Source organism: Quercus robur, chromosome 6 (genome assembly GCF_932294415.1).
Source record: "Quercus robur chromosome 6, dhQueRobu3.1, whole genome shotgun sequence".
Taxonomy (NCBI): domain Eukaryota; kingdom Viridiplantae; phylum Streptophyta; class Magnoliopsida; order Fagales; family Fagaceae; genus Quercus; species Quercus robur.
This window is the reverse complement of record NC_065539.1, coordinates 40,777,374-40,797,632: the sequence shown is the minus strand read 5'-3', so window position 1 is coordinate 40,797,632 and position 20,259 is coordinate 40,777,374. Positions and strand designations below refer to the sequence as shown.

General features: G+C 37.1%; 2 protein-coding genes across 3 annotated transcripts; both read left to right on the top strand.

The window, feature by feature from the left end:
* The first annotated feature begins 802 nt into the window (after positions 1–802).
* LOC126689722 (desiccation-related protein PCC13-62-like) lies at positions 803–2,686 on the top strand. The gene is made up of 3 exons (XM_050384913.1): positions 803–1,134; positions 1,386–1,611; positions 2,290–2,686. The coding sequence occupies exons 1-3, from the start codon at positions 803–805 to the stop codon at positions 2,674–2,676; spliced, it is 945 nt and encodes a 314-aa protein (XP_050240870.1). The 3' UTR covers positions 2,677–2,686.
* A 4,998-nt stretch (positions 2,687–7,684) lies between these two features.
* On the top strand, positions 7,685–13,603 carry LOC126688755 (rRNA-processing protein EFG1). Of its 2 annotated transcripts, none has more exons than XM_050383568.1 (8): positions 7,685–8,086; positions 8,872–9,001; positions 9,116–9,243; positions 9,592–9,730; positions 10,905–11,019; positions 11,295–11,358; positions 11,467–11,748; positions 13,223–13,603. In XM_050383568.1, the coding sequence occupies exons 1-8, from the start codon at positions 7,934–7,936 to the stop codon at positions 13,226–13,228; spliced, it is 1,017 nt and encodes a 338-aa protein (XP_050239525.1). In that variant the 5' UTR covers positions 7,685–7,933; the 3' UTR covers positions 13,229–13,603. The 2 variants fall into 2 exon arrangements, with proteins under 2 accessions (XP_050239525.1, XP_050239523.1); XM_050383566.1 differs by having other exon boundaries at positions 11,461–11,748.
* Positions 13,604–20,259: the final 6,656 nt, after the last annotated feature.

Here is a 20,259-nt window from a genome sequence, read left to right as displayed (position 1 = left end):
GTATTAACATCACGTTTCTTGAATACTAATCATAATCAATCAGCTCAGCAATCACAAAAGAAAATGGTAGAATTGGTTGTTATTAGAGCTATTGCACGGAAAAACCTACTTGTTCCATCAATTAGTGTGAGCCAAGTCATAAATGGGGGCCCTGAAAGTTTCTATAATCAAATTCTGGTCTACCATCTTCATCTTTTTCTCTTTCTTTAACAATATGCTTTTAAATAGGATTTGAATCTATCTTTTTCTCTTTCTTTAACAAATTGCTACTAATATAATTTGAATCCATGACATACACGTGCTCTATAAAATTATGTATTTTCTAAATGATGCAATGACCAGTTTAGCTTTTAGAGTTGGTTCTGACAAAGTCCACATTAGCATCAATACATCATAAATTCACAACTTAAAAAAAGCATTATTGATTTTACATTTTCAAATCATCCCCCCATTCAATAACCACCACAATATACTTTTGAATCATACAAACCTACCCTCCTAATATTCCTCGTGTATCAACCACAATTTATTCTAGGACCACAACTCTTAACATATCCTTTCCTACAACTATCTTATGTGGCAGATTATGTATCACTTTCACATAGACCTATCACTTTTTCTCCATCAATCACAGTTAGCCACATAGGAGAGTTGTGATAAAATGTATGAAATATGTTGTGGTCTTAGAATTATTGTTATTGTAACACATATGTATCAGCCAAATATTATATATAAATATAAACAGTAGCATGAATCTCACATATCTACTACTAGCTAGCAAAAATAGCCAACAAAACAAACTATGGCACTAACTGCTACTAGCACAGCCACCATCACCACTTTACTAGTCTCCCTCCTCTTCCTTCCCAAATTTTATTCTTTTGAACTAATCATAGACTACGATTATTCATCAATCTCAAAATCAGACGTGGATCTTTTGGAATTTCCTCTGAACTTAGAGTTCTTGGAAGCTGAATTCTTTTTGCATGGCTCTTTGGGTTATGGCTTAGATAAATTTGCTCCAAATTTAACCAAGGGAGGTCCATCACCTATTGGTGCTAAAAGGGCAAAGCTGGACCCTTTTACCCAGGATATTATCAAGCAATTTGCTTTCCAAGAAGTTGGACACTTGAGGTTTCTCTCTTGAAATCATTATTTAATTTCTTTCACTCTTTTTTGTGTGTGTTTAATGGCTAACGGGTTTCAGTTAGTTTAATTGACAAAGATTTTTGCCCTTGAATAAGTGATTTGGATTTGAATTCCACGTTGATGCCTTGACATGATGATAAAGACCAATCATCATAACGTAGATACTATAGATTTTAAATACTATCATAGCTATAAAATTATAAATAATGGTACTAATTACTAAGTTTTTGATGCAGGGCCATTCAAAAAACAGTTAAAGGATTTCCAAGACCATTATTGGATTTAAGTGCAGCATCATTTGCAAAAGTGGTTGATCGTGCATTTGGGCGACCATTGGCCCCACCTTTTGATCCTTATGCTAGTGGACTAAACTTTCTCCTTGCATCTTACCTTATTCCTTATGTTGGACTCACTGGCTATGTTGGAGCAAATTCAAAACTACAAGCCCCTGCTTCCAAAAGGGTAACCAAGAGTTAAACTTGATTATCGATCCCTAGTAATGTTCTATGAAATAGACAGTAATAACAATATATTGCTTCTATATGCATGTAAATATATTCACACACACTACCATTGTTTTTATAGAATAAACTATCATTTTTCCGCTACAAAATGATAAAGCTTAACAAGTAAATTTGTAATTTTTTAAAGGTCCACAATCAAGTTATACAGAGTATAATTCACTTAATAGTTTTTTTATTGGATTAATATTTTAAAAATCCTATTGTTGGATTATATGTTCTCCATATTTTTAACATGCATGCCAAAGTTTGTATCAATCAATGTAATTTACTTTTTAATCCACAAACTTCTTTTTTCTACCAATTTTAAAGTAAAAAATTGAAATTTTAAACATTTTATAGATGACATAATTATTAATCTCTAGTCATCTTTATATTTTTCATGCGTATAAGTTATAAGAAGACAATATAATTCAAGTTATTCAATGGTGGATTTGTCAAAATTTACATTTGATTTATATATTGAGTGGTATAACATTGATAAAAGTTATGCTAGGTTTAAGTTAAACCCAACCATTTTTTGAGATGAGAGGTAGATTGCCTGGTAGAGTAGAGATAGAAGTCAAGTTCACATCATTAAACCATTATTTTAACAAAATGTGGATGTGGATATGTTCAGCTTGTTGCAGGCCTTTTAGCCGTGGAATCAGGCCAAGATGCAATTATTCGAGCCTTATTATACGAACGTGCAACAGTGAAGGTGCCACCATATGGAATAACTGTGGCAGAGTTTACAGATCGCTTTTCAGAATTAAGGAATAAGCTTGGGCATGCAGGTTTTAAAGACGAAGGCCTTGTGGTTCCCCTAGTTGAAGGTGCTGAGGGAAAGATCATAGGGAACGTACTTGCTGGAAATAGAAACTCCATTGCATTTGAAAGGTCCCCAGAAGAGGTATTAAGGATTGTGTATGGTGGAGGTAATGAGCATAAACCCGGTGGGTTCTATCCAAAAGGAGCAAAAGGTCGCATTGCCAGATCTCATTTACATTCTATGCCTACAGCTTGATTAAAATAAAACTTTGGTGTGCTTTTTTTTTTTTTTTTTTTATTGTTTATTTCAGTGTTTAAATTATGTGCCCTTTGCATTGATAAGAAATAAATCTTTTTTGAGTCTTATGATTGATAAATTACTGTTTTTAGCTTTATCAACTTTGTTCAAATGCTTAGACTTCGTGTAGAATCCAGCTAACTTATTAGTAATCAACATAGAATAAGGGTCCGTTTGGATACAGCTGAAAACTGAAAACTGAAAATTGAAAACTGAAAAACACTGTAGCAAAATAATTTTTAAATGTGTAAATAGTATTGTGGGACCTATTTTTAATGAAAAAATTGTTAAAAAGTGAAATTTGTGGGTCCGTGAACAGTACACGGGACCCACATATGACTGAAAATATGTTGAAAAGTCAAACTTTTCGGCAAAAAAAAAAAGAAGAAGGCAGAAACGCAAACGCGTTTGGGAAGCGCAAAACGCGCTTCCCAAACGCACTCTAAGTGTCATAAGTTCAAATCCTATCATATCTTAATAAAATGAGGGGGAAGAGGGGTAGGGGTTGGAGTTAAGTAGGTAAGATTTATTCAAAAACTAAGCTAACAATGTATCATATATTCATATCCTTATCTAATTATCCAACTCTTATCCAACTCTTAATAATTTGAAACCCTAATAAATTATAACCCGAGAGGGCCGAGACTAAGTGGTGAGCTTGAAATATGCCATATATATAGGGCTATCTCAAGCTGCTGTAAGAAGAGGACACTTGCAAGGAGGTAGCTCAATAAGAACCTCCACAGACTAACTACATTAATACGAAGTTCACGAGATCATAAAGTTTTAGAGTTAGAGACATTTCCTTGATTTTTGGTCTCCTTATAAACTCTTAATCTAATCTACTATTTTCTATTTTTATCTTCTCTATCTATTTCAAGTTAATGCGATTGACATTTTTTGTTCATTCGGCTTACCCACCTCGGGAGATTGTATAGTACCGAGGGAGGACATGGTTATTCCATGAATTTTGGGGTAATAGTGAAAAATTCTTATCTTTCAACATTAATATATGCACCTATCTAGAGTATGTATACTTTTTTAAATGGGTAAAAGTATTAGAAGGGGAAAAATGTAGAGGATTTTTTTTTTTTTTTGAAAAAAGCAAATAGTGTAAATAAACATTTTTTTTTAACACAAAACTGAATTTATTTTCTTAAAAATCCTAGAGAAAACACTAATGAAATGAGGAAGATGAAAACCAAAATATTCATAAACGCTTAAAACAATCACTTAGACATCTAAAAACATCATATGATATAGGCATAACAATTTGTTGCTAATTTGTCAAACAAAATATTTACAAATAGTACTGAAAGAAAAATACACGAAATTAATTTGTGCAGGCCATCTTTTTTAACTACTCAAACTCAAGTCAACACTAAACACCCCACACACACACATACATATTGAAAGTAAACACCATTTTTATTAAGAGCATTCATAAAATGACAAAATAAATACTTGCATCAAGGAAAATATATGAATTTATTAATATAAGACAATGAAGGTACAAACCACTAATAGATCTATATAACAATGCTTGATTTGGGCTCTTTCTAATTTGTATCACCATTACGTAACGTCCTCCATCAAATGTATAAAATCACAGCTTTTAAAAGCCATCTCCCTGACACTCCCCATTGCATGGGATATGGATTCAACCTCCCCTCCACATATCTCACATTGCACGGGATATAAATATATTTAATTGCAGAATCTCCATATATAGAAGCACCGTTTAACTATTTCGGCACCTCGGACTGCCATATTGCCCTCTATACATGCACTCTCTGTGTCTACAAAATTCGAGCATTCCGCATAGGTTGGGTTGGACGATGCTCAAAATTAAGCTAGGTAGAATGAACAGAGAAAGCTCTTGCCTTGCTATGGGTCCAAACTTACTTGACGATTTGGTATGCTTGGATTTTCTATTAAAATTCTGGATATCCTCTCTGCTTCCTTTTCGTTGAACACTTCTCGTATAAGTGAAAGATTCTACTAATTTGTGTTTTAGTCAAGTAGCTTTGCTACTCTTGCCTGGGCATCCAGAGTCCCAGACCCCATCTCAAGGAGAGGACTTTAGCATGGTACGTTCAAGGTAGGCACCCATTTATCACCATACATATGGACACTCTTTCCATTCCCTATCCTCCACACCAGCCCTATTGGTTATATCCCAGATATGGGCATGCACAACTTTATCCCATTTTAGTCAAAAAATCGGTCTTTCTTCCCCCTTTGCCCCCACCAAAATTTTGCCTTAAACATATTTTTGTTCATAACTTCATATTATAATATTTCATGGTTTTTGAACTAAATAAGCTTCTTAAAAAAAATAAGTAAATAAAGCTATCTAAAACTATGAGATTTATATACAACAACTATGTGTACGTTTGGTATTCCAAAGTTTCTGATAATTTATTTGCTAAATATTAGACAAGCAATATAATAGCTTTTATATGTATGAAAAAATATTAAAGTTTGCTTCTTCTTTTTTTAAGTTAATTTTGTTAATTAAAAAAAAAAAAACTGCAACAAAAAGTAAAAAACAAATTTCCTATTGCCAATAGGATAGTATATATCAACAATACTATGGGGGTACAACTATTCTTACAGTCAATCTTACAACTTGTTAACTCGTTTGATTAATTATGAATGGTTAAGTGAAGGTGGTGGGTCACACAAGTTAGTATTGTTAATCAAATATTTAAATTTCAAGATTTTATAGTATATAATTTTATATAAAAGAATAAGTTTATTGATTGAATAGTAAATAATATCCAATTTGAACGAAATTTGACATGCATGTTATGAACATAATAAATATGCAATTTAACAGTTAGATTTTCAAAATTCACATCTAATAAAAAAAATATGAGGAGTTTGAAGGGTACATTGTTCTGATTTATTGAAGGGAAAAGTTAACGGATGCCTTAAGCCATTTGTAGGGACACAATTATTTAACGGCCCAAGAATGACGTTGGGCTCGTACAAAAAAGATCTCTCACAATATAAGTTGTAGAGAGTGGGCTTAAAAGGCTTGCCTTTGATCACGGGGCGATGGTCCGGACCTGATTTTAGGGAGGGGGCTCATGTAGAAGGTGGTTCGGCCTGAACGTCCGGGCCATACAACGATGTAGCCTGAAGGGTTGGACTCCTCGGACTTAGTCCGAGGAGCATCAAGTTCTTCCCCCGGTTACCCGACGGTGGGTTTTTTTGTGGTGCGCATACATCATTCAGGTGTTTTCACCCCTGGAGTCTTTCTCCTAGAGGTGGGATGGGAGGCTCTACTTTTTTGGCCGTTCCCTCCCCCTTACTCCAGATTACTTACCTTTTCTTTTATACTAGCCTACGTTCGCTGTCCTTCGTCCACGTGTAGGGTCAACCTTTCCAAGACTGATATTTGTCCCGTTAGTCTAATCCCAGAATCGTTGGGGGTGGTTGAAAAAGCCGAAGAATCCAGTTCTGTTAGGTGCAGGGTCTTATCTGGGAAGGGTAGTAAGGGCAACTTTCCCGAGATATTTTAGATTTTCTTTCAAGTTTGTTCCTATACCTTTTTTACCCCTCTTCTCAATGGAACTTTGGGTCTACCGAGGACTGAACTGTCCTCGGCTGCATCTTCGGGCCATTTTGTGCTTTACATTATTGAGCTTGGGCCATAGCCTTCTTCGGTTTGGGCCTTTGGACTCTCCATGAGCAAGTGGGCCTAGCCCATAAATTATTGGGCCCCACAACATTGGTTTATGAAATACTTTTAGAAACTTTTTATAAAAAAAAAAAAAAAAAATTAATATTTTTTATGGCTTTTTATATTCCTATAAAAGTGGTGTCAAAATTTTCCTAAAATTGTCTCTTAACAATTACCCTAAGGAAACCCATTAACATGACTCTTTATTGAATGAATGGTTTAGGACCACAAACTATTCCACAACTTGTTGCCACAAGAAGTTGTGCAATAGTTTGTGCAAAAATTCTAAAACTACATAAAATGCCACAATTGTTTACGTGGCAAACTATAAGCAGGAAAAAAAAAAGAAAAAGAAAAAGAAAAAAAGAAGAAGAAGGTAATTGTACGGGCATTAGGTGTGGGCCCAACCCATTAGCCCCTGTATGCCCGAGAACTATGGGCCCGGGCCCAACAACAGATCATGGGCTATATTAATCCAGAAATCAACGGCAGGTTGAGGATCGAACTGATCGGTAACGATAGTGCCTTAGGGGAAATTGCTTGTCGTGCACTGTTTGGTAGCGGGTGCAAGTTTATAGATAGTCATATCTGACACAAGAAGTGGGCTCTATCTAGTTAGGAATATATTCTAGAAGGGCCCTACCAACATAAAAAGCCTCTCCTATCATCATGACAACCCCACTAGGGGTCGAAGGAGTGAAAATGAGGATTGGAAAATCTAGAGAGAGAAATTGATACACTAAAAGAATCAAGAGAGACATTGCTAAAGGGGAGGGAGCTCAATACGCACCCTGAGACTTCGTGGGAAACACATAGAGGGAGATAACATTCTAGTTGGGCCTCAAACTCCATTACTTGGGCTATTAGGTTGGCCTTAAATGGTCTTACCATTGTAGTAAATTCTTCATCCACCTTAAACAAATAAATTGGGGGCCCGACTTCATAGTTCATCAAGCATTTTGGGCTGGGTCGCCACAGTAATTAGTTCATGTGAAAGTAACAAGCAGGTTGCTTGTTACTTTCACATAAATTAATTACAATTTGACACGTAGGATAATTGTGGCATTTTATGTGTTACTAAAATTATTCTTGATTGTGGTACTAGGTTTTTTTTTTTTTAATCTTAATCCAGATGTCTCGGCCACGTGGCAAATAAGGTGAATTTTGAAGTGCCTTTTAGCCGATATGGCAAAACAAAAGCCACACAATGTCAATTGAGGGCAAATGGCAGTAGTAACTACTACTAGTAACAAAGTTTTGAGCAAAACCTAGTAAACAAACAAAGAAATCATTCGCATGGTTAGAAAAGCAAGAAAGAAAAAATGTCACAAACGCCGAGAAAGTGAGTGAGCCATCACTGTCATTAATTCATTAAAACTCACAAAAACCCACCAATGTCGGAATTATACATATATATATACCAATAAAGAGAGAAATCGCTTATATATTTTTATCATTACATTAGGGCGAAGCGAACACAAATAGAATCGCGGCTTATCTAAGCGATTTTAGCGAACAACCACCATGGCCCACGGTGGCTATGGCAAGCGCAGGGTCAAGCCCGCCGCTCGCCGATCGAAGAGCTTGGGCGTAGAGAAGAAGGCCAAGGCCAAGCCTAAGGCCAAGCCCGTCACGCTCAAGAACCAGATTCGATCCATCGAGCGCATGCTCAGGAAGGTACTTTTTGTTTTGTTTTGTTTTATTATGGCGTCTGAATTTGTTTATCAACTGAACTTTCTTTTCGTTATTAGGGTTAGGGTTTTGTGTGCCCATGTTTGTTTCAGTAGAGTTAAGTCGCTGTTTGGTTGCTGAGTAAAACAAAAATCAGAAAGGTTGGAAAATGGAAGGAGAGTTCTTATTGAATATTGGCATTTTTATCGTATGTGGCCTAAACAATTAGGTTGTTTGGGTCAAATTACCACATGGGTTGTATGTGGAATCTCAAATGCTGGAATTATTGTTTGCTTTTGATTTTTATAGTGGTTTTCAGGCTGCCAAGGGTCTTGTAGCTCAACTGGCACCTCCTGGTGTTTTGAATTCAAATCCCCCCACCCCCATCTATTGAATTATCAACAACAAAAAATTGGTTTTCTAGGTTGCATTGCTGACAATATGAAATGGAAAATTGCTAGCTGAGCTAGTTGCAATTTAAAGATTAATGCTTCATTCCCTTACTTTTAGTATACCTTCTATTAGTATAGTTGAGATTTGCCTCCGTAGAGTTGATTCCATGTAACGAGTGCTGGTGTTATTTTTCCCCATTTGGTGAATTAATGTGTGTCATTTTTCACAAAGTTGTTGTGTGCACCCTAGTGCCAATGAGTTTTGGCTCAAATGGGATTTACTCCTCCCATAGGAGTGGGTGGAGGGTGAGTTCATGGGTTCAAAACCCACTGGGTACGTGTATAACTTGCCAATAAAAGAAGTTTAGTGCATCCTAACTAATATTTCACTTTTTCAAGGATTTACCACCTGATGTTCGGGAGGCTCAAGAGAAGAAGCTAGAAGGACTCAAGAAACAGCAGGAGATCCATTCTCGTCTTGCTATTGAACGCCAAATATTCTTGCGAGATAGGAAGATAAAATTTTTTGGTATGTTTCCTTGAAGTTTGTTCATGGTTGACTTTCTTGCATTGTGTGAAACTTAATTGCATTGAGAATGAACATTTTACTTAACTCATGCAAGTGAATATGTGCCCTTTTCAGAGAGAAGAAAGGTAGAAAGAAGAATTAGACGTCTAGAGAAATCCCAACGTTCTTCATCTGGTCAGGCACAAGATGCAGAGATTGCTGAACAACTTTCTAAATTGAAAGAAGATCTTGAATATGTTAGGGTGAGATAAATATTGAATGCTGATCTGTTGCTTCAAGAATTTGGCAATATGGCATTTGTAGATATATTTTGAGCTTAACTAGATAATGTTTGCTGCCATGAGAATTTATGAGCTTTTTCATGCCTTTTAACCTTACCAAAGCAATATTTCGAACATATACTGTGGCGATTCACTGTGTACTTTTCGACAATGCTAAACTGTTTGTTTGAATTTCTGTCCTATATGGAAAGAGCTATAAAGTCAGCTTTGCTTTGATCACAGACTTGTGGCCTGTTTTTTGTGAATAACATGCTTACCATTAAAGATAAGCTGTTGGGGACTAAAAGATCATGTTTAATTGAATTGCAGTTTTTCCCCAAGACTGAGAAATATGTGTCTTTATTTACTGGAGGTGATGGCTCAGACATAGTTGATTCGAGAAATAAATTGCGCAAGCAAATCAAAGCCAACTTAGTAGCTGCTGCAGCTAGTGGGAAGGATTTGGAAGGTATTTACTTTGCTCTAGTTCCATTAGCACTTTGCCACATCTTGTTTGGAGATTGACTTATTTTGCATAATTACTGGGCCTAGCTGGTTTGTCAAGCATTGATATAAATTCAAATTGTCGGATATTGTTGCAAAGACTGTTCTAGATATTTTGTTTGTGAATATGTTTTGTGGAACATGCATATCTTGCTTGGTTCTGCTTGTGTTCACATGTTGGGTCTAGCACCAACCCGCCTTCTGACCCGATCAGATTGGGTTTCAAAAATATCAATTGATGATGCTCTGAAAATGATTGGCTGTACAAATGTGATTCCATTCCAAGTTGTCAGTCGGAATTGGTCAGTTCTGTCAGGTGAGAGAGGCACGGTGAGGCCTAGGTCTGGCTTCCCATGACCATGATCTGGCCTCACATGGTGGTGGTAGTGGACAGCGAGGCCTAGATCTTTCGAGACATGTTAGGTTGGTTGTATTTAGAAATAAAACTCCTCTACACCCGATATTTGACTGAAACTGATTAGATTTCACAGCACAGAATCCAATGCTAACTGTTGCAGCATCCTAAATCATCTGAAATGAGTCAGATGGGTTTTGTTACTCAGTTTTTTGAGCAGCCATAGTATTTGGGTCATTCTCTGTGGAGCATTAAAACAAAATGTAAATATGTAACATTACAATGATTTTTTGCAGGTTTGATATTTGTACACATGCTAAATGAAACTTACTTGATGGTTCAACTTGATCTCTTTTGTAAATGTTCAGATAACAAAATATTTTAAAAGGCTTCTATGTTTGCTCCTGACAGATATTTGAAGCTTCATGATCTGGCTTGCAAAGTTAATTGTATATTAAAAAGTAGATATGATAAAATAACATGGAGAATTCTTTAGGAACTTCTAAAAAATTATAAATTCCCAAAATGATTGAGATCTAATTAAATGTCAATAATTGGGCTGGATTTTGTATAGACAAGCATAGCCATCAAACTTGTAATCATTAAACTCAAGTATGTGTACAACCTTGGTGGCCAGTGATGATGTCCAGCTCTGTGTAAGATTGATGTTGTGATTTTTACCTTTTGATTATTTGCTCTAGCTCAGCTTTGATTTGGTCATAAGTACTCCTTGGGTCTTGTTATGCTCACAAGAATGATGCCATACTTAAACTTCTCTCAACAGAGACAGGGAGTGAGGATGATGGGCTTTTGGATCTAAGTGAAGATGATTTCTTCCTTAGTGGTAGTTCAAGTGATGAAGCAGATGCAGATGATGAATGGACTGACAAGAGTACAAGGTATTTATCATTATCTTTGAGTGGAAATTCTAGTCTTTAGAACTTCTTTTCTAATTTTGAGAGCAAGATGATTGATAATGTTAATTGGCTGTAAAGCTGGTCTCAATGCTGATTTAGTTGAAGTCTTCCATTCAATCTCTTCGCTGGTACATTAGCTGCTGTAATTATTATCCTTATGATATTGCATTTCTACTTCTCTTTTATATCGTAATACCTGTAATAAAATGTTTTTGCATTAATGGTGCCTTTAAAACTTTTGTCATTGATTTTTGCAGGGAACAGGCTTCTAGTGCTTCAGGCAAAGCAGCATCTGGCATGTCCAGTGATGAAAGGAATCAGGTTTGTTGTCTAACTCTAATTTGAATGTTGCACTGTTAGAAGGAAGAAATTAACTCTTTTGATGTACTCTTTTCTTTTCTTCACTTCAATATTTTTATATAGAGACAGATTTCTGCCAGAGCTTTAATGCCTCCACCCCGGCCATCCACCAATAGCGTATCAACTTCAGGTCGCTTTCAATCAAGATTCGGGCCTTCATCAAGCAAAAATAAATCGATACAGCGGGCTGAAATGTCAACATCCAGCAACACATCAAATAGCCGAAGTGGTTCTTCCTATAAATCAAGGAGCTTCTCAAACTCAAAGACAGGTCACAGTAGCAACCTAAGTTCCAACTCTGATGCTCATAAACCCCGAAGAAAGAGAAGGCCAAAGAAGAAAAAGCAGCAGGTGTTTTACTTGTGACTATATAATTGTAATATGTCCTTGCTATATACATCCATTGTTGGTATTGCACTACTGACATTTGCCTTATGATAGACAACTAACCTAGCCTAACCTTCGTACGTTATTATTTTTACCTCTTAACTCTCATAGATGGTTTCTGTTAATATCATCAAATAGGGTAGTATAAAACTTTTCTATTCTTTGAAATTTCTATTGACTACTTCTAACCTAGGCTAACCTTCATACATGTTTTCACTTAACTCTGAACTATCTAAGATGGTTTCTGTATGTAACTTTGCTATTCTTTAAATTTAAGATGCTTGGTCAAAGGCTACCAAAATTTTTGCTGTCCTCTCTTGTCTTTTTATTTCTTAACTTTTCTAGCTTTAGCCAGACAGCCCTCATATATGAAAACCAGAATGAGTTACTACACCTATTTTGCCGTATCAGGACATATTTGATCTCCTCCACCTCCATCAAGTTCATTGAACTTTACATGACTGATTTGAAATTCACTTATCATATAGTATTTAAGTTTTTCCATCTCATACAGGGGTTGTCTATGAATATGCCACAATTCATTCATATTAAATGCCACTGGTGGCATCAAGATTTTTACACTTAAGCACACTGGTCAGAGTCCCCCCAACCCCACCGGGGGAATTTTCATCAAGTTTCTCCTTTTGAGGCTGGAGTACTAGTTGACAAGGATAGTAAACTGGCTAGGATGTTTTGGCTATGTGCAAAAAAAACTTTAAGTGGGTTCTCATGATTAGCTTACAGGTTTCTAGATACAGTGTGTGTTTGGTATAGCTTATTTTCATTGGTGATTTTGTATAAAAATAAGTTGTGTAATAGTGCAATTCCACCTAGAAAAAAAGTGAGGCTTTTGCATTGTAAGGGAAATTTAATGGGCTAATGTGTAGTGATATTATTTGTGTAGCCAAGTTCATATAGCTGGGGTAAGGCTTCTTTGAATTATGCTTTGTCATAAATCAATGGATGAGCATGGGTGATGATATATGGTGTTTGTAATCAGTGTTCTAGAAAGTGTCCCTGGTGCTCAAGTTTTTTGTTTATCATTAAATATACAATTCTCTGTTCTGTCTGTGTCCTTGTTGCAGGTTCCGTAGGGGGTTTATTCTCTTGATGTGGTCAAGTCTAAATCTTGCATATGACCTGCTTTGTCTTTATAGCAGGGGATGGCATGTATTATTTGTCTCATTATGAAATTTCTTCAATAGTCAGTGTCTACATGTACACACAAATGCCATGGGCTAGCCTAAATCCAAACTGTGTAATTGTTCTAGATTTGCTTATTTACATGAAACCAGTTTGTTGTTAATCTTACTTTTCCAGTTATTTCTATATTGAGCCTTGGATCAGGAATATAACAGGATCCATGGTTTAAAATTTTAGTTTACATATATATTTTTTCTTACTTGAATATATGATTACTTCTCTTCTTTTGTTGCAGGCATAAATTGGACGGATTTGCTGCTGATGTGGTGTTGCTATAATCAATTTAACCAGTTTGTGAGATGTTTATGCAAAACATAAAGCTTAATTGTTTAATCACCAATTGTTTCTTATCTTCTTTCATAGATAGGTTAAGAATCTGTCCTCACCATTCTCTATAATGATTAGGTCGACCATTCTTACTTGAAGCTAGGTTTTTGAGTATTTATTTCCAAAGTAACTGTAGTTGAAGTCAAAATGAGTCCCCTAGGGGATACCTGGTAAATTGGGAAGTGATGGTGTTGTGTTAGTATGGAATTCTTGGTGCTCATTGTACTAATATGTATCAGAAAGTTGCTTTGATTTTGGGAAAGCCATAATGTTTTTTTTTTCTTGGTCATTCCCTTTTTATGGCAATTCTTGTTATTTATCTGAAAACTATGTTCTTTTCTCTTTTGGGTTTATTGGCATGTGATCTGGAGGAATGAAGACGTGAACAGAGGTGAATACATTTTCTGACCCTAGCTGAATTAGTTGTGAAAATACTATCAAGACTGACTTGCATTTCGTTTTGTTTTTTTTTAAAAAAAAAATGCAAATGAGATCAAGCTTTTCTATTATTTAATCATGTTTATGGCTTACGTCTAGAATAACCTGTGTCATTATATTCACTCAGAATTTTCCTCTATCCACGTTTTCAACAAATTGAGCATTCGGGCTAGTCTATGAATTGCCTCAATTTCACTTTCTGTCGACATAGGATGCACTCCATTTTCAGAACACCCCGGTTGTCTTTCCTACTCTGTCCAATCTTGGAATCATATAACCCGTTTGACATAAGAACTCTTGCTAACTGAGTCACCCTCCATAATCATGTTGATTGCAAACTGGGTGGTTTTCTTGGCCGCAGCAGCTTCAAGTCAAATGTGATCAACTCTTCTGCTTAATAAGACTACCATCCTTCCCCCTTTATCCGTTAACTATCAGCCTTTTCAAGTTCCTCCATTGTGGCATTGTCATAGTTCACCCTTGTACATCCGGTAAGGGAGGTGCCCAAGCAACCGCTTATTGACTTCTGTCTGCGTCCTAGTGGCACTACGGTGGCTTGCCTAAATTCCTGCACATATTTCACAACACTAGCCGTCAACGATTTTGGTTCTTTCCCTTTACCTCCATCAATTCTCCTAACTGTCATGAAAAAAATTTGTTGTCTGCAAAATTGCCTAGAAGTTTATCATTTCCCAAATCTGCAAAATCCGAGTGACAACTACTTTTGTCGTTGAACCCAAGTGGATTCAGCTCTCCATTCCACAGTGCATGCATATTAGTCTCAAAAGAACTTTTGCCCTCCTCACACACCTTGTCGAATCTTTCTTCCTTCTGTACAGTGTTCACCTCAATGAGGCTAATGTCCTAATAAAATGGATCAATGCCACATCAAGAAAGCAAACTTCATAATTGACCTTTTTTCCACTTTTTTAGTACAACTCATTCCCCAGAAATTAATCCAATCTCATTAAAGCGAGAGGGATCGAGGATGTAGAATAATAGTTGCAATTATCCTAAAGGGATTGAGGATATAGGATAAAGTTTAATTGCAACTATTATCCAATAGAACTCTAAATTAAAGAACAGAGACTTTTTTGGGTAACAACACTCAGAACCAATAGTATATGCTTTCCTAGCAAATCTCTTTATTTTTACACCAGTAAAAAATCATAGATATTTACGTTAATTGAAGCATTTCTACACTTGCATTTACATTCTCACAAAACAAACTCTATCACCAACACCGTTTCATACTATCATAAGTATATCTAATCACTTAAACCCAATCCTAGTTCTTGATTCTGCAACGGGCAACATTCTACACTGTAACTAGCTATTAGTCAGATAATCTTGAATCTGGGTGGTCTGAAAAAATAAATTCAACGTTCTTAATGTATAGTGATGAGCCAAAAAAAAAAAATTCAAAGTTCACTGTTCCTTCACAGATAATCATTATTGTTGGGTGATGATGCCGTTCATGTCTGCTGGTTCTTTACAATCCATTTTCCATAATGTCCAAACAAAAATACAAAATTTGTAACTTAATATTAGGAGTGCAGAACATTGGCCACGTAGTCATTTTATGTAATTTTTCTGTAATTAAGGTGATCACATTTAATCATCGAGTAATGCTACTGTAGGGCGTCTAAGGACTGAAGAGGATGGAACATGAAGTATCGCACAGTTCCACCTGCAAAAGTGTATTCGACCTGAGGACTTCATCGACCTGAGAAGGGAGTAAGATGCGAGATAACCTTTCGGGAGAACCCACTTCGAGGAAAAAGGATCATGGAAAAGGGCCAATACAATGGAAGGAAGCTTCCTGTAAAAGGTATACCTTCCCCCACTGTAGTGAATGCACTGCAACAACCTTATCAGATGCATTGATGAGGAAATGACAACCGAATAGTAGTTTCACAGCTAGCAACCCCTTCTACCACCTTCAGCAGAACTCTGATGGGACAAGTGACCTAAGAAAAGCCCTGAGGCATACAGGTAGAGGGCTAGGATGCAAAGATGAAGGATATATAAGAGAGGGGAACCTTCCAGTTAAGGGGACGATGATTCTCTAAGAATAAAACAAACAAGAAAGTAAACAGTGAATTATTTGGTATAGAATTTGTGTCATTCATATATAAGAGCCAGTCCTCGGACTCATCCGAGGACAGCAATATCCTCAGTTATTATTGAATTGTCTTTCTCCACTACTTTTGGTTCCTCGGCTTTAGACCTGAACTTAGTCCCAAAATTACGTTAGAACTGTTTTCCCACTCTTTATAAAAATTCTATTAAGTAGGCTTGGTTTGAGGGACAAGGCATCACTATTCTTAGTGGATTTGGGCCATCAATTTTCTAGCACTTATAATTGGCGCCGTCTGTGGGAAGTTCATCTGTAGTCCAATCCTTTTAGAGTATGGCTAACCCAGGGAATGATAGGGAAGAATCTGTGGGGTCTCAGCGTGATAACCACTTTGTTAATCTGGAGTGCAAGAAAGATAGGGATCATAATCCCACCCCAAGCGTTAGGGTGGAAATGCAACACACATAGCACACTGAGAGGAGCCATTTGAGAACTAGAAGTCACGTTTCGCATGATCAAGAAAGGTGGAACCTAAAACTAGAGATTGACCATCTGCGTAAAAAGTTGTGACGGAGGGAACGAGACAAGAGGGGTTCAACATCCTCATCAAGTGAAGGGTCTGATGGGGGCAAAGATCGAAACTATAGGCGAAGGTCTAGGACCCCTCCAAGTGAATCTTACTTTATATCCTCACGAGTTGATAAGTTAGAAAAATAGAGGAGAAAGATCACCCCCTAGGAGCATGGGGAATGATGCGATGAGCGAGGCCCTTTGTCAGATTTCAAAATCACATTTTACAAGGAGAATTGATAGATCCAAGCTTCCCCATTGGTTTACGCAACCTACTTTTAACATTTACAATGGAAGAATCGATCCTGTCGAGCACGTGAGCCACTTTAATTAGAGGATGGCTATCCACTTAAGGAACGAGGCTCTTATGTGCAAAGTTTTTCCTTCTAGCCTCGAGCTTGTTGCCATGAGATGGTTTGATGGGCTAGATGAAGGCTCCATAAGATCCTTTTACAAACTCACAAGAGCGTTTGGAGTAAGATTTGTGACGTGTAGTAGGGTCCCAAATCCCTTAGATTCCCTGTTGTCCATGGTGATGAAGGAAGGAGAGACTTTGAAAACCTATTCTAATAGGTATTGGGAAACATTCAATGAGATAGATGGTGACTTTGATGATGTAGCTATAAGGACCTTTAAGGTCGAGCTTCCAACTGAACATGACTTGAGAAAATCTTTGACGATGAAACATGCTCGTAGTATGCGTCAACTTATGGACTGCATTGATGAGCATAAGTGGGTTGAAGAGTATCAGACCTAAGGGAAAGGCAAGGCCAAAGCCTTCACGAAGAAGAGGGATCATCGGTCGGGGAGTTATAATCAAAACCAACCTAGGAGGGATTTTATTAACCAGCCATCGGGGGCTAGTGCTCAAATTGTTAGCTCGGTGTTTATGGAGCCAGTATATCAAATCCTCGAGAAGATAAAGAATGGGTTATACTTCAAAAGGCCTAATAAGATGGAGGGAGACCCATCTAAACGGAACCAGAGTCTCTATTGCCATTATCATCAGGAGAGGGGACATATGATTGAGGACTATAGAACTTTGTGTGATCATTTGGGTCAATTGGTGAAGGCAGGGAAGTTGAAGCAGTTTTTACATCAACCTACGAGGCAGACAAGACAAGCTGGGACTGGGTACCAAAGAGATTTTGCTTCTCGGCCAGCACTGGGTATAATTAACGTGATTTTTGCCACGCCCAGGAATGATGTGTCCTTGTGCTCGGGAGTTATGTTCGTAGTTTTAGGTCCAGAGTCGAGAAATCAAGCCCTAAAATCTAAAAGGGCTAAATTAGGATCATCACGGACCTTAGGTTTCTCGGATGAGGATAAAGTGGGGACTTATCAACCCCACAATGATGCCCTAGTGGTGACCATAGTTTTAAAAACCGGACCGGACCGGCCGGTTGAACCGGTTCAACCGGGAACCGGACACCAATCCGGTCCGGTTATTCATAAAAATAGAAAATGAAAGAAAAATCGGAAATAACCGGTAACCGTAGGTTCAACCGGAAAAACCGAGAACCGAAATGGTTGAACCGGTTTTGCAACGGTTCTGCAAAATGGGTGAAAACTGAAAAGATCTGAAACCAAACATTTTGCAGCAAAGATCTATTTCTTTTTTTCCTTACATCCGCGTCTACTTGTGATGATTGAAGGCTTTGGTGAACATAGCATCAAAGCTAGCCCCTTGAGCAGTCAAAATTCCTAACCTGAAAACACACATCTTCATAAAGAGAGAGGCAAAGAAGAGATGGTTGAAAATATTCACAGATACACACATATCTTCACAGATAGAGAGAAGAGATGGTTGAAAATCTTTGTTTGGATGTGAGAGAGGAGGACCACAATACACACGAAATTAAATTGATCCATTTTTCTTATGAGAGCTTCTTCTTAGTTTGTAAGAGAGAGACTGGTTTCAGTGGTTTGCACAGTTTGTAAAATTTGTGTTTTGCCGTGCTCTGCCTCTGCTACTTGTTCAGTGTGCACACTGCACACAATAGTCAATAACACAATGAGAGCCACACATTTTTTATCTTGTTTTTTGAGAATCAATAACAGCCACAACTTTAATTTTCCTTAGCCTAAAGCTTTACTTTTTCTACTTTTTCCTTACAGGGCAACGTGAGCAACTCACGTGGAATGAGGTTTCCCATCCCTTTTACATTTCTTTATGATAATTATGATATAAAAAAAAAAAAAAAAAAAAAAACACAATAGTTTTAATAATTACTTAAGTGAACAATCTTAAAATTTACTTAATTTTTCTTTAAAATGAATGCATAATATGTAGACCATTTTGAGGGAAAAAAATAAACCTAAAAGAAGGGCATAACTAAATGTTATGTTTTGAAAATAATTTTTAGTTATTGTTTATTTATAGTTGGTTATTTTTATTTTCTACGTGTAAGATATAAAAACTCACATAATTTTTTTGAAAATAGGTTATATATATATATATTTTTTTAATATAAATTATATGTAATAATCTTATTATATTTTATTAACTATTTTTATAATTTTAAAATTATTAATTAAATATTTATGACATCATCGGTTCGACCACCGGTCAGACCTCGGTCGGACCATAAAACCGGTAATCACCCTCTTTTTCGGTTCTTTGACCGTACCGGTTTTTAAAACCATGGTGGTAACACTTCGGATTGGGGGATATGATGTAAAAAGGGTCCTTGTTGACCAGGGGAGTGGAGCTAAATTATGTACCCAGATTTGTATAAAGGATTAAATCTCAAGCCCGAGGATCTAAAGAGGTATGATTCACCCCTAGTTGGATTTGATGGGAGGACTGTAATCCTTAGTGGAATGATCAAGTTACCTGTTCAGGTAGGTGACGAGGAGGTGCAAGTTAATTTTATCGTGGTGGAAGTCTATTCCCCCTATACAACTATTTTGGCGAGGCCTTAGCTTCATGCTATGGGGGTAGTGTCATCCACTCTACATTTGAAGGTTAAGTATCCCACACAGGGACAAGTAGGCAAATTGGTGGGAAGTTAGGCAGTAGCCAGGCGATGTTTGGTGGCTGCTATTAATCAACAATCAGTGGATAAAACTTCTGTTGAGGGAGAGGAGGCTCTATAGCAGTTAACATGCTCGAGGCTGAATGTGGTGCCGAGTCACAACAATTGCTCTTTGAAGATTCAGAGAGAATTTCTGAAGAGTTGGAGAGGAGTTTGATTGATACAGATGAGGATAGGTATTTTCAAATTAGAGCTTGGCTGCCCCTCGAAAAGAAGATGGAATTGGTCAATTTTTTGAAGAGTAATGTAGATGTTTTTGCTTGGAGTACTTATGGTGCAGCAAGGATTGATCCTGAGTTTATTTGTCATCAATTGAATGTAAACTATGGGGATGTACCAAGGAGGCAATCGCCTCGACGTTCTTCAAAAGAGCATGCCGAAGCCGTCAGAGAAGAGGTCAACAAACTGAAGTAGGCGGGGGCAATCAAGGAAGCCTTCTATCCTAAATGGTTGGCCAATACTGTGGTGGTAAGGAAGAAGAACGGGAAATGGCACGTCTATGTTGATTTCATGAATTTGAACAACGTATGCCCCAAGGATCCAGTTCCTCGGATTGACCAATTGGTGGATGCGACGATTGGATATCTTTGGATGAGTTTCTTGGATGCTTTTTAGGGATACCATCAAATACCTTTAGCATTTTCTGATCAAGAGAAGACAGCCTTCCGGACTCCCACTGGGAATTACCACTATCGAGTGATGCCTTTTTGCCTAAAGAATGCTGGGTCTACATACCAAAGAATGGTAACTCGGATGTTCGAATCGCAGATCGAGAGAAACGTTAAAGCATACATTGATGATATGATGGTGAAGAGTAAT